Source organism: Neoarius graeffei, chromosome 26 (assembly GCF_027579695.1).
Source record: "Neoarius graeffei isolate fNeoGra1 chromosome 26, fNeoGra1.pri, whole genome shotgun sequence".
In the NCBI taxonomy this organism is placed as follows: Eukaryota; Metazoa; Chordata; class Actinopteri; order Siluriformes; family Ariidae; genus Neoarius; species Neoarius graeffei.
This window is the reverse complement of record NC_083594.1, coordinates 52,318,958-52,344,968: the sequence shown is the minus strand read 5'-3', so window position 1 is coordinate 52,344,968 and position 26,011 is coordinate 52,318,958. Positions and strand designations below refer to the sequence as shown.

General features: G+C 41.4%; 1 protein-coding gene across 3 annotated transcripts in view; it reads right to left on the bottom strand.

Moving 5' to 3' along the window:
* Window positions 1-934: 934 nt before the first annotated feature.
* Window positions 935-26,011, bottom strand: part of usp48 (ubiquitin specific peptidase 48) — a 28,864-nt gene continuing 3,787 nt past the window's right edge. The window contains exons 3-28 of one of the 3 annotated variants that reach the window (XM_060910944.1): window positions 25,086-25,206; window positions 22,728-22,869; window positions 20,257-20,384; window positions 19,923-20,047; window positions 19,174-19,282; window positions 18,721-18,854; window positions 17,697-17,779; window positions 15,267-15,446; window positions 15,027-15,161; window positions 14,766-14,915; window positions 14,471-14,671; window positions 14,267-14,381; window positions 14,022-14,161; window positions 13,425-13,496; window positions 13,120-13,244; window positions 9,801-9,923; window positions 7,943-8,004; window positions 7,673-7,783; window positions 5,015-5,145; window positions 3,585-3,691; window positions 3,305-3,409; window positions 2,666-2,866; window positions 2,452-2,577; window positions 2,305-2,353; window positions 2,111-2,137; window positions 935-1,714 (exon numbers count right to left, since the gene is read on the bottom strand). In XM_060910944.1, coding sequence (XP_060766927.1) covers window positions 1,692-1,714; window positions 2,111-2,137; window positions 2,305-2,353; window positions 2,452-2,577; window positions 2,666-2,866; window positions 3,305-3,409; window positions 3,585-3,691; window positions 5,015-5,145; window positions 7,673-7,783; window positions 7,943-8,004; window positions 9,801-9,923; window positions 13,120-13,244; window positions 13,425-13,496; window positions 14,022-14,161; window positions 14,267-14,381; window positions 14,471-14,671; window positions 14,766-14,915; window positions 15,027-15,161; window positions 15,267-15,446; window positions 17,697-17,779; window positions 18,721-18,854; window positions 19,174-19,282; window positions 19,923-20,047; window positions 20,257-20,384; window positions 22,728-22,869; window positions 25,086-25,206 — 3,025 coding nt within the window. In that variant the 3' untranslated portion in view covers window positions 935-1,691. Of the gene's footprint in view, window positions 1,715-2,110; window positions 2,138-2,304; window positions 2,354-2,451; window positions 2,578-2,665; window positions 2,867-3,304; window positions 3,410-3,584; window positions 3,692-5,014; window positions 5,146-7,672; window positions 7,784-7,942; window positions 8,005-9,800; window positions 9,924-13,119; window positions 13,245-13,424; window positions 13,497-14,021; window positions 14,162-14,266; window positions 14,382-14,470; window positions 14,672-14,765; window positions 14,916-15,026; window positions 15,162-15,266; window positions 15,447-17,696; window positions 17,780-18,720; window positions 18,855-19,173; window positions 19,283-19,922; window positions 20,048-20,256; window positions 20,385-22,727; window positions 22,870-25,085; window positions 25,207-26,011 lie in introns of those variants that run through there. The other 2 variants (XM_060910945.1, XM_060910946.1) reach the window with 2 other exon arrangements.

The following is a 26,011-nucleotide window of genomic DNA, read 5'->3' as shown; positions in this document are numbered from 1 at the left end:
TTCTTTGTTGTTTGTTTTTTGTAAAGGCCTTACCCCGTTTAAAACAAAACAAAAAACAACAAAGAAAAAAACTCATATATACTAACCCTGATTAACCTGTATACCCTGTATGCCCCCACATTTTGTATGCTGCTGAATCTGTCCTTTTTTCAGTAGCTTTGTATAAACAATAACCGCTAAATGTAATGCAATGTTATGTAAGGTGATCGCCTAGGCATTCTCATTGTGAAAAGTAAATCACATGTACATGGACTGGCATTTAATGTTGTATTTGTTCCTTTCTATTTGTTTTTTGTCTGTTCATATTCTTTTTGGGGGAGTAAAGTCGGTTTAAAAATGCCGTTAAATGCATAGGCCTATAGGCCAAGTTTAATGACCTTCGGCATTCGGCACACCCAAATTGACAAAATAAGACTGTTTGCCGACTTTGTCTCAAAAATGCCTTTAACTCCTTAAATAAGCACTTTTTTGAATTTTGGTACCAGTCTATAAGAGAAGCAGCTTCAGGACCAAAAGTCACGGGTTTGATGCCCTGGAGCAGCAGCAATGTCTGAAGTGCCCTTAAGCAAGGTACCGAACCCCGAACCGCTCCCCAGGCTGCTCTGGGTATGTTCAACGTCACTCTAGATAAGAGCGTCTGCTAAATGCCTGCAATGTAAATAACAACAATACTGGAACTTGCACAAAGGCAAAGGATTATCTGCACCATATCTACATACAGCATGTATACACACTGATCATCAGTATTTATGTATTAATTTATCCACCTAATTCCACAAAGAAATCTACAATATTTCCAAGAGTGCAAAACCTTCCTGCGAAATCTGTAAAGGACAAAGTATGCATGAATATTGCTATAGCATTCAGAAAAGGAGATGCTTGATAAATTATCATTTTTAATTCTCACATTTAAAATTACTCGTATATCTGAACATGTGGAAAAAAAGGATCTTTATTGCCCATATGAAAGATTTACAGAAAAGAATATTACACACACGTCTGCATAATAGTTTAAGTAATAGCAGAACATGTCTAAACCATTGTGTGGAGTTTTGTTTATTTTTTCCCCTCGTTTAGGAAATTATTCTTCGATGTCGCTCCACACATTGCTTTTACTGTAGGTTTTTTTTTGTTTTTTTTTTTGGTGAACAATTTTTTTTTTTCAAACATAGCTACACAGACACATTTTTAATATTGAAGTTGCTCATGCATTCCTTTATGAATATCTGAGAGACACTGTAGTGTGTAACCATGTGACTGCTGAATGAAATGTTCTCTGGAAGCTTTTACAGAAACTAAAATATCAAGGGCGCCTAAACATCAATCCGTTGTCTCGAGATAATATGACACTGTCACGAAGAACAAAGACGCTGTTATATAAGGTCTCGACCCGTATTCCTTCACAGTCATGGTGTGCACTTACAGAATGCATCAACAGCTTGAAATATTAAAATCCAACACATTTTTTGTTTTGGTTGCTTTTTTCTTGTTTTTTTTTCAAAGCAAAGACAGACAACTTTAAAAGGAACTGCAACTTTAAGTTACAAGGCAACCAAATTAATAAAAATACCAGACTCTAAACAAATCTGACTTTATTCTCTCCTTCAACTTCTTGGTCTAAGTCAAGCCTTTTTTTTTTTTTTTAATTTCACACGGATGCTATTGGTGTTCATCCACATCCAGAGCCTCCATCAGTGTCCTAGTAGTCCAGTACCTGCAGATTTAAACATGGTTGTGAGAAGACAAGTCAAATGATTCTTAATAGCCTCAGTCTGTAATTGGAACGGTCTGATTTACTGCAGGTGATCAGAAGCAATCAAGTCTGTACAGGAGAAGATAAACAGAGAACTCCAGTGCCAGCGATTTGTTGGGTCCTATTAAATGTCGTTGAAGTTTGATTTGATAACAGTAAATTACATTCATTCATCTCCAGTAAGCGCTTTATCCTGGTCAAGATCATGGTGGTTTTGAAGCCAATCTCAGGAATACATCAGGAATGGAATACCAGTCCATTGCAGGGCACCATGCACACACTGATTCACACCGAGAAGTTGCCAATCCACTTAATGGTATGTTTTAGGGAAGGAAGAGACATGAAACGGTTTCCTACCTTTAAATCCTTCTTCAGGCAAACAGACTGAAAGGGGTTTAGAGAGACAGAAAAAGCAAACTTTTAAGATCATGCAAACACAAAGAAACGTGCAGCAAAGATCATAACCGTATCGTTTTAGTTCATCAATAACACATGGAATAATAAATGATATTCATCATTTGCATATTTAGATATATTCAGAGAGTGTTTACCTTGGTACGCATCATCCATAGCTGCGTAATCAGCAATTGGCTCATCAGCCTGAAGAACAAAACAGCATCAAGCCGAAGCAAAGTGTCTCATCAATTCTGATTGTGAACAAGAAAAAAAAAGTAAAGAAAGCGAGGATACAGCACTACCTTTAGACATATAATGCTTTCTGGAAAGACTCCAAGGCTTCCTAGCGTGGCTGAGTCGTCAGTTAAAGATCGGCCATCGATGGACAGGTTTTGGTCAAACGGTGCGACAGAGAAGGCGTGCATGATCTGTGCATCCAAAAAAATCAAAAACAAAACAAACACTGCAAACCCGTCTCGAACAGATACAAAACACACCCGAGTTAACGGCACATACCTGGATCTTGAGTTCCTTCAGGGTCTGGTTGGCGGAGACAATGAGGGCTTTCTCCCCACGCAGCTTCCTGTGACGCATGCTCCGCCGAATCCCCGATTTCCCCACAGCAGCAGCGGAAGAGGAAGAGCAAGACGACGAGGAAGAAATGGCGACGGCAGGACTCGCCTCACTCAGCTTCTGCCGCTTTGCTCCGTCCTCAGACTGCAGTCCGGAAAGACAAGACGGACACACTTTAAGCACACTATGATCGGGTTTTACAACCTCTTCTGCTTATTGACGCTCCATTTGCATTTAACAAATCGTTTTCTGTCGTGTCACTTTTTTGTAGAATTTTTCTCTAAAAGCTGGAGGACACAACCTTAACAAATAAACAGCATGATTTATTAAACCTGCTGTAATCAGCTTTTATTAAAAACCTGACAAGCACCATTGAGGAGTCTGAAAACAAGTCACCCTGGCTGGAAAAATTTTCTGTGATTCGCACGTTCCGTGTCATCAGTCTACAGTAACATGGGTATTATCAAGACTGACGATCCAAAAGGTCACAAGATTTCTATTCAGGTTGCTAAATTCCTAAAAGTTACATACTGCTGCTTTCAAGAGGTGGAGTTTGTGTTTCAGAAGGTTCAGTCAGGTTACCTGATTGAAGTCTGGGTCTTTTTCTCCTTCTATTTTGGGCTCTTCTCGGTCATCCTCTGCTTCAGATCCACTCATGCTGAACTCTGGAGCAGCCTCTTTAATCATCTACACAGAAAAGGGAAAATAAATCAGACAGACAGGCAGAAACAAAGGAAGAAAAGAAAAAAATAATTACAGAAGACATCTCATGCATGGAGACTCCAGAGAGAATGTTACTTGGAGAAGTAACAGGAAAGACAGGTTGAAAGTTAAATTTGGCGTTGAGAACGGGAAATCTGACCTTCTTGCTGTCGATGACTTTGCGGACATACACGGTGGCCTGAGCGTACTCCCGCAAGTCCCTTTGCTGCTGGAATATGAAGCCCTCACGACATTCTCGACACAGCTCTGAGGAAAAACACAATATTACATCACACATCTCACTCATTCAAGGTCAAACTCCAGAGTGTAACGATTTCCCCTGGTCTCATACACGATTAACCAATTATTGAGCAAGGCAAGGCAAGTTTATTTATATAGCACATTTCATACACAGTGGCAGTTCAATGTGCTTTACAGAAGTAAAAGCAGAACAGTAAACAATAGAAAATAAAATTACATAAAATAATTGGGGAAGAAAAATAAGAATTAAACAATAGTAGAAATAAAATAATAAAATGAAATAAAAGTTCAAAAAAGGAATCAGCCTCGAGATTAATTATTATTATGGGTTTAACTCATAAAGCGCGCTCTTCCCGTGGCTCTTCCACGAGGATCACCAAAAATCGTCCCGCAGACAAAATCTACGAGGATCACCAAATAAAATCGTCCCGCAGACAAAATCTACGAGGATCACCAAAAATCGTCCCGCAGACAAAATCTACGAGGATCACATAAAGCGCGCTCTTCCCGTGGCTCTTCCACGAGGATCACCAAAAATCGTCCCGCAGACAAAATCTACGAGGATCACCAAATAAAATCGTCCCGCAGACAAAATCTACGAGGATCACCAAAAATCGTCCCGCAGACAAAATCTACGAGGATCACATAAAGCGCGCTCTTCCCGTGGCTCTTCCACGAGGATCACCAAAAATCGTCCCGCAGACAAAATCTACGAGGATCACCAAATAAAATCGTTCCGCAGACAAAATCTACGAGGATCACCAAAAATCGTCCCGCAGACAAAATCTACGAGGATCACATAAAGCGCGCTCTTCCCGTGGCTCTTCCACGAGGATCACCAAAAATCGTCCCGCAGACAAAATCTACGAGGATCACCAAATAAAATCGTCCCGCAGACAAAATCTACAAGGATCACCAAAAATCGTCCCGCAGACAAAATCTATGAGGATCACATAAAGCGCGCTCTTCCCATGGCTCTTCCACGAGGATCACCAAAAATCGTCCCGCAGACACAATCTACGAGGATCACCAAATAAAATCGTCCCGCAGACAAAATCTACGAGGATCACCAAAAATCGTCCCGCAGACAAAATCTACGAGGATCACAGTAACAAAGAATTAAAGTAAAAGTAAAATCATTAAAATCCAAGATTAAAAAGAAATTAAAATAAAGAAAGTAAAATCATTAAAATCAAAATTAAAAGAAATTATGTTAAAGGAAATTAATTACTTAGGTAAAAATTAATCAAGTGAAAGCATCTGAAAACAGCTTTGTCTTGAGCCTGGATTTAAAACTAACAACAGTAAAGCAATTATCAGGATGTTTACCAGGCTGGGTGTGGTACTGTACATTCCCGTTGTCTTGCGCTGTATCGTGGATCCTGCATATGGAAATGGGCTGGTCCACCAAGAACAGCCTGCAGATCACCTCCCATTCAGCAGGCCAGAGCAGAGCTACACTGTGCAACGACAAACGCGCGCACGCACACACACACACACACACACACACACACACACACACAGATCTTAAACCCATGGGTACTCGGCAGAGGTGGACAGTAACGAAGTACATTTACTTGAGTACTGTACTTAAGTACACTTTTTGAGTATCTGTACTTTATTTTCTTTGGAAACTTATGACTTTAACTTCACTACATTTGAAAGGCGAATATCGTACTTTTTCACTCCACTACATTTCTATCAAGGTCCTCGTTACTTATTACGAAGCAGCTTTGAAAGTGGATGCTTTATTCTTTTCTTTTCCAAAACATGATTGGTTTTTCCGCAGGAGACACTGAGACAGCCTATCAGTAATCACTAGGGTCACGTCACGTCCACAGACTGTATAAAATCAAGTTCAATCATTTCTCCGCAGCATTATTTGAACACGATCAGTTGATGGCAGAATGGAAGGAGGCGGTTCTCCTGGAGAATGCACACACCCATGGTTTTACCTAGAACCCATGTTTCAGTTTTCTGAAAGGATTAAAGACTCATTTCGTTTGAAATGTTTGCTTTGTTTACCTAAAACGAACCACATCGCCGCCTACAAAAACTCACCATCCGACCTGCAGAAGCATATTGAGGTCTGTAAGCATTTTATTCCAAGAGAAAGCTTGCAATGTAGTCGTCTGTGCTTTTAGAACTAGAGATAATGTTGCAATAGACCCCTTCGCAGTAAACGTCATTCATACGTAAGCGGAAATTGCACGCGCAGCCTGGACCCAAAAAAGACTCAGAAATGCCTAGTTGTTGTGTTGTCGGGTGTCAGAATCGTAGCAGTGATGGGGTTAAAATGTACAGAATTCCAGCAGGATCTCACCCATTCCAAAAAAATCGCCGACGTCTATGACTACAAGCCATCAAACGTGTAGACTGGGATGAAAGCACCATCAAAAATGCGCGGGTTTGCAGCGCCCACTTCATCACAGGTAAGATCAGGCTATTTATTAAATCTTTCTTTTTTATTCTTTCTAGTCTTCGTTTATTGATGTAGCAAAATACTTTGGTAGCGTTTGTCTGATAGCTGGGTCATAGTTACACAATGTAATGAATATTGTTAGCATGTTAACTTAGCTTTGCATGCAATTTTGTTTGTAGGAGAGGTCTCGCTTGACTCAAGCAGTCCAGATTTTGTGCCATCATTATTTGTGTCTGCCGAAAATCACAATTTTAAAGCAAGGATGGAAAGGTAAAATTGTGCGCCCTCACTCTAAATGCCATCTTACGTTGACTGCTCTAACCTAGCTCCCGCCCCGTTCAGTTTCATTTCTGCTCTCTGCCTCTCGCTTTTTACGCAGCTCTGATTTCTCTTAGCTGCACTCTTTACACTATCATTCCTTTCATGCCATCACCTCCTGCAAATTGCTGTTTAGTGTTGGTATTTGCTGTTGTAGCTAAAGCCACATTGCCATCACATCACTGACATAATTTGATTAAAACAAAATGAATATCCCATTGTTAATCAAGTTGTACATGCCCGCACATAACAATCATATGCGTCTAAAGACTTGTAGGCACGAAGTTTTTCGTGGGTGTACACTGAAGTCTTGTCAGTAAGGTACGAGTATATATCTGGCCATTGTATACCAGGGAACTTACTAACATCGTCCGTCCACTCTTTAATTAAATACGGATACGGTAGGCGATGTCCACTTGTTAGAGTTAACTTATTTATGTAGCATTCTCGATCTTGTAACGACAATTGTTTGGCATAATCTGACAGCTCGTAATGCCGGTCTATGGGCAGCGCCATTGTTTCTGAGTCCAGGCTGCGCGCGCATCCTGGCAACGCTCGGTTTGTTTACAAACATGCGAAGGGGTCTATAGCTGTGCAGTCTAGTTAGTCAAATGACTTTCTATGGATTTGCCCATGGCTAACGTTAACACATAGCTACTTAACTTGGACGCTGTTAGTTAGCATGTAAAAATGGAGTTACGCTAACATGAATTACGTTAACTTATCTGAAGTCCTTTCAAAAATATACGTTTTAGCATAATCTTGCCAAATAAACAGAATGTAGAACTCTTTCTTTTCTAGTGATGTTAGCTACTCAATATGAATTTGAGTTTGAAAAGATTTTGCTAGCATGTCGGGTGGAGCTTCACTGACTAGCTAGCTTAACATTAAACCACCATGATGCACAGCATGCGTTCATTTCGTAAATCCAGTCGGTTGCTTCAGAGGCATTAGGTTTTGTAAGCGTTGTGGCAATAATACAACGATGCGTTGACAGAAAATACACTTTTAATACTTAAGTATTTTTAAAAGCAAGTACTTCAGTACTCTGACTTAAGTAAAAATTTGACTGGACAACTTTCAGTTCATCAGAATGACATTTGACCAGCGGGATCTGTACTTTCACTGAAGGAATGAACTTGGATACTTTGTCCACCTCTGGTACTCGGACCAAAAGCAGACCAAACCACATCACGGTTTTAAAGGAAAACCCAAAGTCAAGACACGTTTGATTAGATGTTACTCACTGCTGGGCGTCTCCCTGAAGCAAGGAGTCGTAGGTGAACATGAAGCCACCATGAGGGCAGAGCAGGATGCTGTTTCCTATGCTGGACACTGGGTTCGACTTGGCTGGCTTCCTGCGATGGTGTGTCGTAATGAAAATCATGGCAAAGGTAAATATATTGTTTTAGCCACAAAAGCTATTAGGAACTGTTTACCAGTTCACAAAATGCCCAAAACTTTCAAACAAAAATTTCATTTAAAACTGGATTTATGCATGTAAAATACGAATTCACCTGATAAATTTCCTCCACTCATCAACAAAGAATAACGGCACAATGTACAGAATATCGGTGTCCTGCAAAACACGCAGATCGACAACATTTAGGACATGGGAATAAACACGTGCCTCTATCATTTAAAAAATCCTACAACCCTGATTCCAAAAAAGTTGGGACAAAGCACAAACTGTAAATAAAAACGGAATGTAATGAGGTGGAAGTTTCAAAATTCCATATTTTATTCAGAATAGAACATAGATGACATATCAAATGTTTAAACTGAGAAAATGTATCATTTAAAGAGAAAAATTAGGTGATTTTAAATTTCATGACAACACATCTCAAAAAAGTTGGGACAAGGCCATGTTTCCCACTGTGAGACATCCCCTTTTCTCTTTACAACAGTCTGTAAACGTCTGGGGACTGAGGAGACAAGTTGCTCAAGTTTAGGGATAGGAATGTTAACCCATTCTTGTCTAATGTAGGATTCTAGTTGCTCAACTGTCTTAGGTCTTTTTTGTCGTGTCTTCCGTTTTATGATGCGCCAAATGTTTTCTATGGGTGAAAGATCTGGACTGCAGGCTGGCCAGTTCAGTACCCGGACCCTTCTTCTACGCAGCCATGATGCTGTAATTGATGCAGTATGTGGTTTGGCATTGTCATGTTGGAAAATGCAAGGTCTTCCCTGAAAGAGACGTCGTCTGGATGGGAGCATATGTTGCTCTAGAACCTGGATATACCTTTCAGCATTGATGGTGTCTTTCCAGATGTGTAAGCTGCCCATGCCACACACACTAATGCAACCCCATACCATCAGAGATGCAGGCTTCTGAACTGAGCACTGATAACAACTCAGGTCGTCCTTCTCCTCTTTAGTCCGAATGACACGGCGTCCCTGATTTCCATAAAGAACTTCAAATTTTGATTCGTCTGACCACAGAACAGTTTTCCACTTTGCCACAGTCCATTTTAAATGAGCCTTGGCCCAGAGAAGACGTCTGCGCTTCTGGATCATGTTTAGATACGGCTTCTTCTTTGAACTATAGAGTTTTAGCTGGCGATGGCGGATGGAACGGTGAATTGTGTTCACAGATAATGTTCTCTGGAAATATTCCTGAGCCCATTTTTTGATTTCCAATACAGAAGCATGCCTGTATGTGATGCAGTGCCGTCTAAGGGCCCGAAGATCACGGGCACCCAGTATGGTTTTCCGGCCTTGACCCTTACGCACAGAGATTCTTCCAGATTCTCTGAATCTTTTGATGATATTATGCACTGTAGATGATGATATGTTCAAACTCTTTGCAATTGTACACTGTCGAACTCCTTTCTGATATTGCTCCACTATTTGTCGGCGCAGAATTAGGGGGATTGGTGATCCTCTTCCCATCTTTACTTCTGAGAGCCGCTGCCACTCCAAGATGCTCTTTTTATACCCAGTCATGTTAATGACCTATTGCCAATTGACCTAATGAGTTGCAATTTGGTCCTCCAGCTGTTCCTTTTTTGTACCTTTAACTTTTCCAGCCTCTTATTGCCCCTGTCCCAACTTTTTTGAGATGGGTTGCTGTCATGAAATTTCAAATGAGCCAATATTTGGCATGAAATTTCAAAATGTCTCACTTTCGACATTTGATATGTTGTCTATGTTCTACTGTGAATACAATATCAGTTTTTGAGATTTGTAAATTATTGCATTCCGTTTTTATTTACAATTTGTACTTTGTCCCAACTTTTTTGGAATCGGGGTTGTACAAGAACAACACTTTTCATACCGTTTATTAAATACGGAGTAACTCTCAGGAACAGGAAATTATAACTGCACCCTAAATCGGATAAAGTGCTGCTGACTGTGAAGGAAACCAGCTCGTACCTGGGGCCACTTCTGTAGTGAAGGACGATTCTTCTCGTGGAAAAGATTAAGGAGAGAGCTCTTTTGCTCATTGGCCATCATTCGATTCAGAGCCTCATTCTCTTTACCCTCCCTCTCTAACCTCTAAGGGAAAAACAATTAATCAATCAATCAAATCAAACACACACACACACACACGAAATGTAGCTCAGTCAACAGCCAGCGGTGTCAAGTTTATTTGTAAAGCACTTTTAACAACAGACACTGCCGCAAAGCAGCTTTACAGAAAATTCAAGACTTTAAACATGCGCTAATTTTATCCCTAATTTATCCCTAATGAGCAAGCCTGTGGCAATGGTGACAAGGAAAAACTCCCTCAGATGACAGGAGGAAGAAACCTTGACAGGAACCAAACTCAAAAGGGAACCCATCGTCATTTGGGTGATAACAGATCGCATTATCATAAACAACTCGCTTCTATAACTGTGTCCTATATAGTGTGCAGTTCCTGAATAAAGAACAATTAAAATCTGTACTTTCAAGGTCATAGGCAAGGGTCGGAGGTGGAATGTAGAATATCAGCTTTATTTTCTAGAAGAACGACCCAAAAAGCGAATTCAATCTTCCTGGTGTCTAATTTGCACCCTAAAATTGAATAAAACGGTTAAAATATACTGGTTTGTGCAAGTTCCAAAGGGTTGTTTATATCTCACTTATGCGCACTTTTACCGCCAGGGGACCGTCATCGTGACGTCATTCAAGCCAAACAGACTGGGCGCAGTTCTGTGTTTACTTGTGAACCGAGCACACGTTAGTCGTGAGAGGTTGTGTAAAATGTCTGAAAGTGATAGCGATTTTGAAGTCAGAACTCTCCAACTTGAATATTGAGAGGTGAAACCATATATGTATGAACCTATGGCCGTCGCGAAGCAATCGGTGAACGTGGCTCACTGGTTTGACCGTGCGGCCTCGGAATCGGACAGCGACTCGGCCGACTCTGATCGCGGTGACCCCGGACCTCAACAAGACTCGCGCCCAAACGATTTATCCTGGTAATTATGATAAATTCTTACTTTCGTTGTAATACTAAAGAAGAGCCCTTTTGCAGAATAATTAAACCACCCGGGCACACAATCCCTATAATACAACGTGGATTCGTTTATATTGCTAATATGATATACTGCTAATAGTAATACAAGCATTATACTATTTATAGCCTACTCTAAGCAAGGAAATATCCCTTTTGTCTCATTTCCACAATGATTGTACAGGATCCCTCAGGATTCTCATCTCATTATCTCTAGCCGCTTTATCCTCTTCTACAGGGTCGCAGGCGAGCTGGAGCCTATCCCAGCTGACTACGGGTGAAAGGCGGGGTACACCCTGGACAAGTCGCCAGGTCATCACAGGGCTGACACATAGACACAGACAACCATTCACACTCACATTCACACCTACGCTCAATTTAGAGTCACCAGTTAACCTAACCTGCATGTCTTTGGACTGTGGGGGAAACCGAAGCACCCGGAGAACATGCAAACTCCGCACAGAAAGGCCCTCGCCGGCCACGGGGCTCGAACCCGGACCTTCTTGCTGTGAGGTGACAGCGCTAACCACTACACCACCGTGCCGCCCCCCTCTCAGGATTCTTGACTTGTCAATTGCAAGCAAAGGTAAAAATGTTTACCTCCAATCATCTCCTTTATGCTTGAGCGTTGCTGCTCCGTTTCTTCTTTGACTGCTTGATTTCGTGTTCGAATTTTATCAGAACAGCGTCAGGTTTGAGCCTTCTCTGTCCGACACTGACACCTAAACTCTCCAACAGATGGAGATTCTTCAAAAAGTGATCGGAGCACAGAGTGGCGTATTTACCCGGCTGCCAACCCTCTCGCTTCACACGCACAATCTACTCTCTCCGCCTCTTCTCCTCTCTCGGAAAAAGGTAAAAACTTCTGTAACAACGGGACCGGTTCAGGAGTTCACTGCATAACGACAAGGCATTAGCCTAGTAAACTAGACCCACCTGCCTAGCGGCCAAAAATATTTTTGCCTACGAGTGGGTCTAGCCTTGCACCATATCAACAAAACACCCCGGGCATCAAATCGTGCCCGCCAATCACAACGCAAGGTTTTTGTTTGGATTCTTTGGGCGGGCTTTTGCAGGAGTGACGACAAAGCTGCGCGACGCTGGAGAAAGCACAACAGGAAAGATGGCTACGGCTAGAGAACAGCGCGCGTTTGACTCCACTTTGGAATCAGTTTTAGAAGAATTAGACTTGGAGTTTTGGTTGAAACATGAGCAGGAAGAGGCTCTCCGCTCATTCCTTTTCAAGAAGGACGTTTTCGCTGTTTTGCCGACCGGCTATGGCAAAAGTCTGATCTACCAGCTGGCTCCGCTCGTAGCCAAAAGGATGGGGCTAGTTTGTGCAGTACGAAGAATTAATAAACAGCTTTGAAACATTACTTTTTGATTGTTTCTTATTTTCCTGTTATTTTAAATTTAAGGGAAATTATTTCACCAAACACCACTAAATAAAAACTCTCAAAAACAGTTTAAGCAAACCCTTGAAAAACACTTGAAAAAAAAAAAAAAGTGTATGTTAAGTATGTGGTACAGACTCCAAACTTGTGGTCATTATCTCCAAACTTCTTAATATCTAGAACCTGTTAATTAATTAATACACATTTTGAAAAATTATTTATTTCAAGGCCTCCCCCACTGCTTTCTGTCGCTCTGACTACGTCACAGTCACTGTTGCGCTGATTGGTCAGAGCGTTGGCCTATACGCACAGAGACAGTCTGAAAGACAGCGGGCTGTTCCTCCCACACCCTTCGGAAATGTCTACGAGCGAGGCCAGACTAAATATTCACATTTAGTCTGGCTTGCCAGGCTAACAAGGCATGGTTTTTCTTTGGAAATTCCCGAACGCACGTCTGCACTCAAGCCGAACGGCAATGCAAATAAACGGAAGTGGACTCAACTCAAGCGATTTGTTTGCCATGAATGACGTCACGCGCCCAGTGGTCATGAAAATCGCCGAGCAGAAATCCGCGCTAACTTATTCTAACTATTACTTATTAACAATACTTCTTAGGACCAGAAGAAAATTACAGAGGGTTTTTTTTAACATATAAAGTTTCAAATGTGCATAAATTGAAAACCTTTGCCTATGACCTTTAAACACAACAGAACACCATTAAGGACAGATCCAACTGAACAGAAATGCCAATGTTCAGCCCAGCTTTGTCACAGCTAACGTTTGGAAGCAAAACAGTAAATAATGTCTGAGATATTCGGAGCTATTTTACTGTGTGTAGCGATGACGTGTGTGTGTTTACCATGCAGTGCTGGCAGGGTTCTTGCTGCTGCGTGAACTCTGGCGCTTTGGGGAAATAAACCTTCAGCTTGCTCCATACCTCACCCGTGACCAGCCGCCTCTCACTCTCCTGAATACTCAGACCACCTGGAGTGGAAACAAAGGGGTCGGGCACACGGACACGTCCTTGACTCATCACAAATGCAGTGCTTCTCTCAATATCTACGTATGCAGATGTGTTTATCCGAGACAGGTTATAGAGTTGTTATAAATGTTTCATAGACATCTCATTTAAACACGGAATTACAAAAAAAAAAAAAGACTAACCGTGAGAGCAGAGAATGTCTTCGTTAAAGCTCTTCATCTCATCGTCATCTCTGTCATTCTCCATCACACCATCTGTTTACAGACAAAGGAACATGACACTCGTATCATGCACACATATGGTATGTAACATGCGAAGAGCGTTCAGTGTCAACATTTTCATGACAAATGAGCGCGGCACGAGTTGCTAAATCGCTCATCATGGGTTTTCAATTGCCTTATTAGCCTGAAACAACTTATATTCTTTCACTCTTCGAGGCTAAAAGAAGAATTCATGCCCTGCACCATTCCGCCTTGAAATATGAGCAGTGGTATTTCTCAATCTAAAAATGTCAAACATGTACTTTGTTTCCTTCCGCAACCTTTTTTTTTTTTTTGCTGTCTTGTTCAGCATACGTCATGATGCAAATTCACGCATTCAGAAAGTATGCAAAGAATCCAACGATAAAACTAGGGTTAGGGTTTACAGGTTTACGCAGAGATTATTTTTCTATGTAAAATGAGCCCTGACTACTTTACTGCATTTTGGTCCCGAGTCCCAGGTGAAGCAGTGAGATTTATTAGTCTCGCTCCTGAGCGCGTGTGAACGTCCACGTTCACCTTTTGCACCTGTGGAATTTTCCCCGTTTGTTTTGCAGTCGCTGTGCTTCATCTCCTCTTCCTCCTCCTCCAGCTGCTCCAGAGCCAGCTGCCTCCACTGCCTCAGAGACGCCTTCCCGATCCAGAAACCCTGTTCGTTGCTAACACACGGCACCCGAAAAGCAAAATCAGACTGCAGCATCGTCTATCCAGCATTTTCATTTAAACCTAATCACAAATGACCATTGAAGCAGACTCAGCTCTACCTTTTCGGTTGAGCCTTGGCGAGGTTGGTCACCTCTCTGTAGTCTTCATTGAGCTGGTTTTTAAGCCTCAAGACATGGCACCGTTGGGCGACACACTCTCGACAGAGAAATGACCCTACGCAGCCCAAAAACCATTAGAACCACACAGTCACATGGTCGAACAGGCAAATCCAACGTGCAGAAAAATATATGAGTCATCCTTACCGTCTATTCTGGGTCCCCCACCGTAGCGACTAAAGAGGATCTCGGCAGCACTGTGGGAAACGCGCTTGGCCTCGCTCAGGCGGTCTGGGTGCAACTTTCCATGCGAGCACAGGAAATGGCCGTTGTCAATCTCTTTGATAGCTGTCGAGTCATCCAGCCACTTTTTCAGCCACTCCACAGGGACAAACTCATATGGCTCACCTACAGAACAGAACAATAAACCAGAATGATGATCACGACTTCATGCACAAACTCTATTTATTGAGTTTTTCTTTCTTTAAAAAAAAAATCATGCCTTCTCGTGGAGGTAACAGCTCATAAAGCTCCTTGACCTCCACGTGTTTGGCTTTGCCCTTGTCCACACTCTGCTTCCTCATATCTGCCATCTCACTGCACCACTCCTCAAACTTCTTGTTGTCCTGGTCCACAAGCTTCTGGAGGAAAGCTGTAAAATAAATCAATCAATCCACCAATCGGGGGAAAAAAAGTGCAAAAATAAAACAAAATAAAAATCAGTTCTTTAAACCGATTTGATATGCACGACCCCTGGTCATACCTGGCACCTCCACGCTGGTCTGGGTTTGGTCCACCTGCTCTTCCTGACATTTATACACCAACATATAGGCGTTTCTCGAACAGTGAAAGCCCTTGCTATATTTGGGCTTCCGGGTCTGTGACTTCACAGTTTCAGCTGACAGACCCCAAAAAAAAAAAAAAAAGTTACTGAAATTAAACAAAGTGTGCAATCGTATTCCACATTCCAATCAATCATTAAAGTCACTGCTCTGCTGTTTACCGAGATCTTCCTCGATGCCCAGCTGGAGCTTCTTGCCCTCCATCTTTTCAATCTCCTCATCGTTGAACTTGTACCAGTCGTTGGTGCAAGCGTCTCGTACGTGAGCGATGTAGTGGCCGGAGTAGGCGCTCACGCCACGGTGAATCAGTACAGCACTCAGCTCGTACATACACTTCTCCTCTGGGGGGGGATAAATAAATATTTGTTACATGACATTCAAGATCCATTTCCAGCTGGCATAACATAGAAACAAAACACAGTCATAATAATAAGACTCAATAATAACAACAATATCACACTGTGTAATCTGCAGTGCACATTCGCAAATACCACGCTGTTCAATCCGAAATCATTCCCAAGAGCAGATGATGTTACAGACATTACATCATTTTACCATCAGGAGGGGAAAGAGAAGCTGATTGTGTGGCAAACTTCAGAGACAGAAAGAAGGCAGAAGACATGGGCTAATCCAATGCAAATTCATTCTACACTAATCATAGATTGTCAAAAATCTATCCCAATGTTGCAGACACTTGTAATAGATGCAACCAGTCCCCTGCTGATCTCATGCACGTTTTGGTCACGTCCAAAACTGATAGACTTTTGGTCTAAAATATCTGATACCCTTCACATGGCCTACAATGTTGCGGCCGACCCCCATCCCCTCCCTGCCCTTTTCGGTATTCCACACACCAATACTTTTATCAGCTGAAGCACAACACAGTATGGCTTTCTGTACTCTACTGGCCAGGCGTTTAATTTTGCTGAACTGGAAACGCACCTTACCCCCATCCTATAGCCGATGGGTCACGGAAGTCCTGTTCAGCTTAAAGTTGGAGAGGCTAAGGTTTTCTCTCAAAGGCTCTCTGAGGAACTTTGATAGAACCTGGAACCCCTTGCTGTCCATTATAGACTCACTAAACATTACACCTGAGCAGGGCTTTGAACCAGAATTTTTTTCCTATTGGTTCGTTCCGAACAGAAACGGAATTTTAACGTTTCCGGTTTTGGGTTCCACCATTAAATAGACGTTCACGAACCGGTTAGAACAAAAAAATTTCGTTCCCGGAACGGTTAATTACGTTCCCTGTCAGCTGCTTAACAAATGGCTATAAAATTATGTCTCTGTCTCATCCATCTTAAGCCAAATGTAGGCTAATTCTATTACAACCTTCATTAAATAAGACAAGAAATAATTCAAAACAATTATTATTTCAAATGTTGGCGATTTGGATTCTCAGTATGTCTTCCCATCTACACAAACAGAAAAAGTGCCAAAAATTAAAGATAATTCGTTTAGTCAGGCCCTATGCATTGATAGGCTAACAGAGGTTAACGTCATTTAATGTTCGCGAGCCTCTCATTAACGTGGACAAATATATTGATATCGTGTTTGAAATTGACGTTTTTGAATAACGATAGACTGCAATATTTACCTCTTATTTAAGATGTGGAGACGTGACAGTAGTCCACCCTCCCGCTCTCTCCATTCAGTCAGCGAACGTCACACAGGAAGTGAACCCCAGCGGGTCATAGAAACTTGCGCAGGAGAAGAATGACTTTTTAATTTGTAGGCTACGGAAACTTTGAGGAACGAAATAAAAACCGGTATTAACCGGTTACCATTATTTTTAATAAGCGTTTCTGTTCCGGAACATAAAAAATAATAAAGTTTCTGGTTTCATTTCTGTTCCATGTGAAATAGAAAAAGTTCCTGGTTTTCGTTTCCGTTCCTTGAACCGGTTCAAAGCCCTGCACCTGAGGAACCAGATATCGGAGTCCTTGAGCATTGCAACTTTTTTTTTTTAATTTCCCCTGTTTGTGTGTTCTTGTCCTGTTTTTTGTTTGTTTGGGGGGGGAGATTCTGAAAAACGCAAAACTGAAAATATGAGCATTCTGGAATTCATGTGGTGATTTTTTTTCCTGTTTTCAATTTGTAGATCTGTATTGTTGATGCTCAATAAACATCTCATCTCATCTCATTATCTCTAGCCGCTTTATCCTTCTACAGGGTCGCAGGCAAGCTGGAGCCTATCCCAGCTGACTACGGGCGAAAGGCGGGGTACACCCTGGACAAGTCGCCAGGTCATCACAGGGCTGACACATAGACACAGACAACCATTCACACTCACATTCACACCTACGGTCAATTTTAGAGTCACCAGTTAACCTAACCTGCATGTCTTTGGACTGTGGGGGAAACCGGAGCACCCGGAGGAAACCCACGCGGACACGGGGAGAACATGCAAACTCCGCACAGAAAGGCCCTCGCCGGCCCCGGGGCTCGAACCCAGGACCTTCTTGCTGTGAGGCGACAGCGCTAACCACTACACCACCGTGCCGCCCGCTCAATAAACATACTACACAAAAAAAAAAACAAAAGAAGGCAGAAGGGGTAAAATAATAATAAGAATAATAATCATAAAATACCTTTTCCTTCCAAAAATGGGCTCATGTCAAGGACTTCTGGAAAACTAATATAAGTGTTTAGCTTCTTCTTGTGACCAGATTGCCTAGAAACAGGAAAAAGAACAACCTCTGACATGATATTCAAAGCAATTCTCTCCTGAACAAAAAGAAAAACGAGGGTTCACAAGAGTTATAGATTGTCTTACATTTCAAAATATTATAGCAGAATCAATATTTATGAATTATTCAGCCTGTTTTTAAGACGATTTTACACATTTCAAGCTTTAAAATTCCGTATTCTGTTTCTTTCGAGAAATAAATGCTTAAAATTATAGATATTAAAAAATAAAATCCCAAGAGAACAAAACTCTTTCAAGCTTGAAATGAGCAAGAATTGTCTTGTGGTTTAACAATCATTTCTGGTTTATTGTAATCTGACTTAATTTAAGAAACTCTCACTTTTTACAGCCTATATTCTCCTGCAGTGTTTCTCAATCTGGCAATCGTGTACAATATTCATGCTTTCCCCGCTCTCATCTCATCAGCTAATTACCAAGCCTGTACCGAGGCTAATCGTCATGAGTTAGAGAGGGAAAGCACCAGTTACACAAGGATGAGGATTAAGAAATAAATGTTCTGCTGAGACTGGAAAACAAACCTGACCAAAAAGTCATCGAAACTACAATCAGAACCAATCAAAACTTCGCCACTTACTCATTACTATGAATGTGTGTTTCCAAAAGTTTGACTGGTCCTGTACAGAGTATTTATTAAATCTGTAATTGCTTGACAGAAACCTATTCCATGACGATAAAGAATTTCATCCACTTATAAAAGACCCAATAACTATGAACAGGTTAAACTGACGAGTGTGCCTTTATGTTTTTATTAAAAATCTCTCTATCGTAAAATATAGCGTTCCTAATATTCTCTGGAGAATCTGTTAGATTTTAGTCGCCGAGTTGCAAGTCATAAAATAATAAACCTGCACGTAATTGGGCTCTAATAAGTTAAAATTTTGACAGGTTCAGTAAATTTACGGTACCTATCAAACACAAAGCGCATGAGCTGAAGGTTGAGAGTCCGTGGCAGGCTGTGGAGCTTAATCCGACGCGTGGCGCATTGTTTGCTCTGACAGCTTTCGCAGAAGTAGCGGTTATCCCCGTCTAACTTCTCCTCCTGAACATCACCAGAGAAACAACAAGGACACGTCAGTCTCATATCACATCACATCACTGCAACACTCTCAAGAAAACCCCTACAAGCCCAAAAACCAAAAGGTTCTTGGGTGTTTTTTGAATAAATTAAAAGCCGAGATCCTGCTACAGTTGAATGAGTGGTGAAATGTTCCAGTCACTTTCACCACTTTTCCAAATTAATTACACCAAACATCACATGCTCATCATATTCACAGCCCCTGATAGCTTTTAAAAAAGTTTAATCTGGTTTTTGAGGACGGTCTGCAGTCTGGAGGCATGACGAGGCAAAGAAGGGTTACCTTGAGGAACTCGGTGACGCACTCTGTCAGGTTTTTGTGCCCTTGTATATTGAGCTCCAGCTCGTAAAACCGAGACGGTAAAGCAGACGATCGTCCGCACTGGTTGCATCTGTCGCAGGAACATTTAAAAAAAAAAAAAAATCATATGTTAATAACAGTGTAATAAAGTGTAATGACAAAAAAAAAAAAACTCCGCTGCATTTCTTTCTTAAAATTGCTCACATGAATACAAATTCCACTGCCAAAGTAAACTCAGACATGTACAACACAGTTTAATAAAGCACACTTTGTGAGAAAAAAAAAAAAGTGTGATAAAAAGTTCAAGCAGGCCCCAAAACTAATACCAAAGCGCATAAAATCAAACCCTGGGCTTTACCCCAGGGAAACCATGTGTCTCAAATTCTTTCCAAGTCAAGAAAATTCTTTATTTTCGAACATTATTTAGGTGTAGCTATGACATACTGCTGATTATAACCAGCTCTGTGCAACAATTAATTCTCATTATTATTTTTTATTCGAGCTGCAGAATTTATTATTTTATAATTGTGACCACAATGCAACAGTTCTGCAAATAATAAAACTGTACAGCTCATAATATGATGATTGAAAAATTAATACTCCAGAGCTCACAACAGATTTATCATCCGAGATTTAATTCGACACGGTCGGAAAAATATCCTCCCACTCGCCAAAGGTCAAACGATATACTTCCTACTCAGTGTTGTGAACGAGAGTGTGAAGGATCTTACACAGTAACATAAGAAAACTGTCCACAGAACTGCTGCTGAATGACGTTTTGGAGGTTTGGATCTTTCTGCTTGGACAGAGTGTCTTCCAGGAGGGAAAGGAAGAGTTTGGAAAACTCCTGTGCATCCTAAAACGGTGAATCAGAAGAGGGGTTGCGGTTCATTAGGAAAAGACGATTCAAACAATGAGAATTATTAGCACTACTCAGGCCCGTCATTCACACTTAAGATTTGATACACTGCACAACGACAAATCCATTTTTTCCTTTCAGAAATGTCTGATGCCCACAATTTTAGACAAAACCTGTCATTTGAAGATGGAGATCATTAGGGTTACCTGCTGTTGCCCTGTATCGAGTCCCAGCGCTTTCACCAAACCCGAGGGGTCGATGTACCTTCTGTTGCTGTTCTGCAGCAAAGCAAACAGGTACTGCAGGTGTTCACATATCGTCTTCGGCTCGTAATCTGCGGGACAAGAACAGGATCGTGACACTACTTTACCGATGACCCCTTTAACCGCAATATCATTTCCACAGCTCCCTCAGTCCAGATTACTGACATAATTATTTAAATGTATACGATAACAATCTGGTTATATGTCAGAGCGCTTTTTATTTCTTAGATTTCCACCAACAGAACACATTAGGTCGGTCCAAATGATGAACCTACTTGTGACTCCAAAACAAAATTTAACAGACCCTATGCTTCATGGACCACTGGGGGTCACCCAGACCCGACACAGAGAACCAATTCTTATCATTTACAGTGGTGCTTGAAAGTTTGTGAACCCTTTATACATTTCTGCATAAACTTGACCAAAAACAAGATCAGATTTTCACACAAGTCCGAAAAGTAGGTAACGCGAACCCAAGAAACAAATTTTTCGTCTATTTGGTCATTTATTTATTGAAGAAAGCAATGAAATATTACACATCAGTGAGTCGCAAAATGATGAGATCCTTTCCTTTCAGACCCCCTTGTGAAGCAATAACAGCAACTAATCATTTCTGGTTCCTGTTGATCAGCCTTGCACATCAGCTTGGAGGAACTTTAGCCCATTCCTCAGGACAGAACAGCTTCAGTCCAGGGTGGGTTTCTTCACACAAACTGCTCACACAACAGATTTTTCCAGAAGCCTTCTAGCTTGCGCAAACGATTTTTAGCCAACTGTAGACAGGCAGCAATGTTCTTTTTGGAGAGCAGTCGCTTCCTCCTTACAATCCTGCCATGTACACCATTAGTGTTCAGTGTTCTCATGGTGGATTCATGAACATTAGGTGGTGTGAGAGACCTTTAATCGCTTAAAATTTACTTTGGGCTCCTTTGTGACCTCGTGGACTCTCATACATCGTGCTCTTTGAGTGATCTTTGACGGTCAACCAATTCTGGGGAGGGTAACAGTGACCTGGACTTTCCTCCATCTGTCTGACTGTGGATTGGTAGAGTCCAAACCCTTCAGATTGTTTTGTAATATTTTCCAGCCTCATGAGCATCAAAAACTCTTTTTCTGAGGTCCTTAGAAATCTCCTTTCTTGGTGCAATTTTCTTCGTACACTTCCACAAACACCAGCGAGTGGCCTAGCGGTTAGCATGTCTGCCTCTCGATCGGGAGATCGCGAGTTCTACTCACGGTCGGGTCATACCAAAGACCATCATAAAAATGGTGCCTGCTGCCATCTGGCAAGGCACGCTGTAATACAGATGCGAGTGGGGAGTCAAACTCTCGCGGTTACCAGAAGACACGCCCCCCAATGTAATGACAAGAGGCCGAGGGCTACGAAACAGAGATCAGCGCTGCCAAATGCGCCATGAATGGTGCGGGAAGAACTTTGACTTCCACAAACATGTTATGAAGGTCAGACTTTGATAGATCCCTGTTGTTAAAATAAAACGCTCACACCTGATCGTCAGCCCATTGACTGAAAACACCCAACTTTAATTTCACATTCAAATGAACTGCTAATCCTATAGGTTCATATACTTTTGCCACTCATGATAGAATCATTGTTATAGCGAATCATTTTCCTCAATGGACAGACAGACAGACAGACAGACAGACAAGCTTTTTTTTTCCAGGAGACACTTCAGCATATCTGTTCTCCCAGGCACCACTGATACAAAATAAAATACAAAATTATAATGAATAGGATAATTACAATTATTTACAAGAGCAGAATCGATATCAAATGATTATAATATCCAAGAGTGACTCTTAAAAATATGTACTAGTAAGTATAAGGAACTAATTCATTTTTAATTTAGAAATTTACATTATTGAGACGTCTCTTGAATGTTTTAATGGAGTCCGAGTTCCGTATGTTTGGGGGGCGAGTTCCACAGTTCTATACTTGTGTATTTAAATGTGCGCTTTCAATAATTTGTTCTTGGATTAGGGGGAACTAAGTTGTTTTTCTGTCTTGCGTTGTAACTGTGGAAATCAGAATGTCGCATATAGTTTGTGTCAATTACTTTGAGTTCGTTGTTTAGGCACTTGTACATCAAGGTAGCTTTATGGTGTTTCCTTCTTCAAAAGCACCAAACAATCTGGAGGTGAACAAAAAATGACCAAGTATAAGAATATTTTCGTTTCTTTTGTTTAACTGGGTTCTCTTCATCTACTTTTAGGACTTGTGAAAATCTGAAGATGTTTGAGGTCATATTTACACAGAAAGCTAGAAAATTCTTAAAGGTTCACAAACTTTCAAGCACCACGGCATACTTGCATGCTCAGACTGCATGCTTTTCTATTCACAGCAGTGACGTCGAGACTCGTAGTACAGAGTGTGCGGGTGTTGAAAGCTGGGTCACCTGACTCTGTGTTGTGCACCTCAGCTCGGGAGTTGTGACACTGATAAAGCATCCGGCGCAGCTCCAGGTTATGGAACCACACCTGGAGGAAAGTGTTCACGTAACACGTGGCGCCGAGATTCGTCAGGCCCACAAATGTGTTCTGCAAAAAAAAAAATAAAATAAAATAAAAAAATTTTCATAGAAAAATAAATAAATAAAAAGATGATCAATTCATTAATGAGTGTACCACCAATATAATAATACTCCATAATCTTTGAAGTGTTTGGACTGTGAATGATGTAGTTTTGGTTGAAACATGCAACCACTTCAGAAAACGTGCAAAATCATTATCTGGACTCTGCTTTCTTGAAAAAGGTCCGGAATACCCTTGATCATCATCTTCTTCTTCTTCTTCTTCAGGGCATCTATCAGCATTGCATCATTTGAATACATTTGAATTTTTCAATTTACAGTCATCCTTGAACGTTTGTGAACCCTTTAGAACTTTCTATATTCCTGCACAAATACAACCCAAAACAACATCAAATATTCACACAAGTCCTAAGAACAGATACAGAGAACCCGATTAAACAAGCCAGACAAAAATCACACTCTGTCATTTATTTATTGAGGAAAATGATCCAATATTTCATCTCAGTGAGTGGCAAAAGTATGTGAACCTTTTCTTTCAAATATCCTCGTGCAGCAATAACTACTGTATAACTAAAAGTTTGCAGTCACTGTTAATCAGAAATATAGAAAATTCTAAAGGGTTCACAAACTTTCAAGCACCACTGTACCATTTAGTCAAGTAGAATTTACAGTCGAAGCTGAATTTTTTTCTGTCAACATGCTGCTGAAATGACCCTATTGTCCAAAAAGTGCAACACAGGTGCTCTTTAGTATGGTGTACTGAAGATCATCCAGACATAAATTTAAAAATCAGAATTTAGAAACGGGGCGGCACGGTGGTGTAGTGGTTAGCGCTGTCGCCTCACAGCAAGAAGGTCCGGGTTCGAGCCCCGGGGCCGGCGAGGGCCTTTCTGTGTGGAGTTTGCATGTTCTCCCCGTGTCCGCGTGGGTTTCCTCCGGGTGCTCCGGTTTCCCCCACAGTCCAAAGACATGCAGGTTAGGTTAACTGGTGACTCTAAATTGAGCGTAGGTGTGAATGTGAGTGTGAATGGTTGTCTGTGTCTATGTGTCAGCCCTGTGATGACCTGGCGACTTGTCCAGGGTGTACCCCGCCTTTCGCCCGTAGTCAGCTGGGATAGGCTCCAGCTTGCCTGCGACCCTGTAGAACAGGATAAAGCGGCTACAGATAATAAGATGAGAATTTAGAAACTTAACATGAGAAATAATGCATCACGATTTATTTTTCATTCATCTTTCTGTTAATATTTGTGCTGCCTGTGGTAGTATAAAATGTAAAGTGACATGCTTAAAATCCAAAAGTCAGTTCAGTTGGTCGGGTTCAATGCCCAAACTGACGATCACATCATCAGTTTTTCTTTGGCTAATCAGACACAAGGTACGCCACCACTCTTGCCGGAGCGGTTGGGGGTTAGGTGCCTTGCTCAAGGGCACTTAAGTCAATCCTGCTAGTCTGGGGAATCGAACCAGCAACCCTTTGGTCCCAAAGCTGTTTCTCTAACCATTAGGCCATGACTTCCCCCAAAAATCCAAAAGTACGTGAACACTACAAACGTAAGACGCAAATACATTTCACAGGAAACTGAACAGCTGCTAAGAACAGTTCTTCCCCCATCAGACTTTTTTTTTTTTTCAATCAAAGCACTGCTGCACAAGCCTGTGTAAAAGTCAGATTATGCTGTTTTGTGCATTTGACACCCTCGATGCACTGAAGAACAGATTATTTTTTCTATTTTTATTACAACGAATAATCATAACATAATAATAAACTTTTATCAAGCACTTTTCATACATGTGGTTGCTTAAATTACTGCACTTTCAAGCAGTGACAAATGATAAAAACCAAATGTACGAGCAAAATATAAACATAATAACTGGTAAACTTGCTACACAGCTGTGTGGATGCTGAATTTTACTGCTTTTCCTCAAAAAAAAAAAAAAAGGGGAACTGGTACGTAAGAGTTGAGTGATCAAATTATTCCGGTGGAAATCCCCAGGACTCCCAGGTTTCAGCTTCAGCGTTTTTAAGGAAAGGCTTTTAAGGAAAACCAAACCACAGAGTACGGCGAATCCAAACGCGTAACATTCATTAATCCAGAGTAAACACTTTATCCTGGTCAGAGTTGTGGAGGATCTTGAGTCTATCTCAGGAATGCCTCAAGGCAATTAAAGTCACCAGTCCACTGTGTTTTTTTTTTTTATGGGGGACACTCAGGAATAACATACCTTGTCTCTTCTCTCAGAGTTTGGGTCGTCAATGTTGTGGAAGGCATTTTCATCAATTTCTCCCAGCCATGATTGTTCCCCGATTCCGACGAGACAATTTGGGTTCCCTTTACAGTTTCTTCTGTGGGACAGAACAGGAAGCGATTACGCAGATTACATTTCACACCTTGAAAAAGATGGTGCAAAAACAAGCAGGCAAAGCCAAAGTACAGCTGAATAACAGCGATGAATCTGAACTGACGTCCAAATTGAAAAACTGGTCCGACGGTCTGCAGCTGCACTGATTTCTGACATAAACCAAAGAAGAAAATGCTTAAAAATAATATTGCCCTGGGAAATCATCACACGACAAGTGATATTGTGGGGTACGCTCCTGAAAACAAACCAACTCAGAAGGAAAACAATATCAGCAGGAAATCTCAATAAAACACCGCCATGAAAATACACCCAAACACAACTTTAGATCCTGCATGTTTTTTCCCCCCCTATAATGGGAGCTATAAACCAGTCCCTCACCAGCCTCTCTTCTTCTTTTATCTCTTAAAGGTAACAGAAAAACCAAGCGGCAACCTCCGGTCCTGAAAAGCGAAGCCAATGTGGAAGTGCAAAAAAAATCTGCAGCTCCTCGAAAGGCCATTTAAGGCTAGCTCCAAAAGCAAGTCAGCTCCCATTCTGCATTGTTTACAGACACGCTTTCAGCAGCTGCCATCCTAGTCACTTTGTTTTATCCACCATCATGGCGGACACTCGTGATATAGCACATTTTGATCATGTGGTCGCAAGTCATCTATTCTATCTTCATGATGCCCGCCCCTTTCTCCATTTATGGACGAGCCGGGAGCGAGGCAGTCAGGCACTGCCCGCTGCCTCCTTATTTGAGCTTCAAACCTGCGCTTCTGAAATCCTCTTAGGCGACGCCACAGACG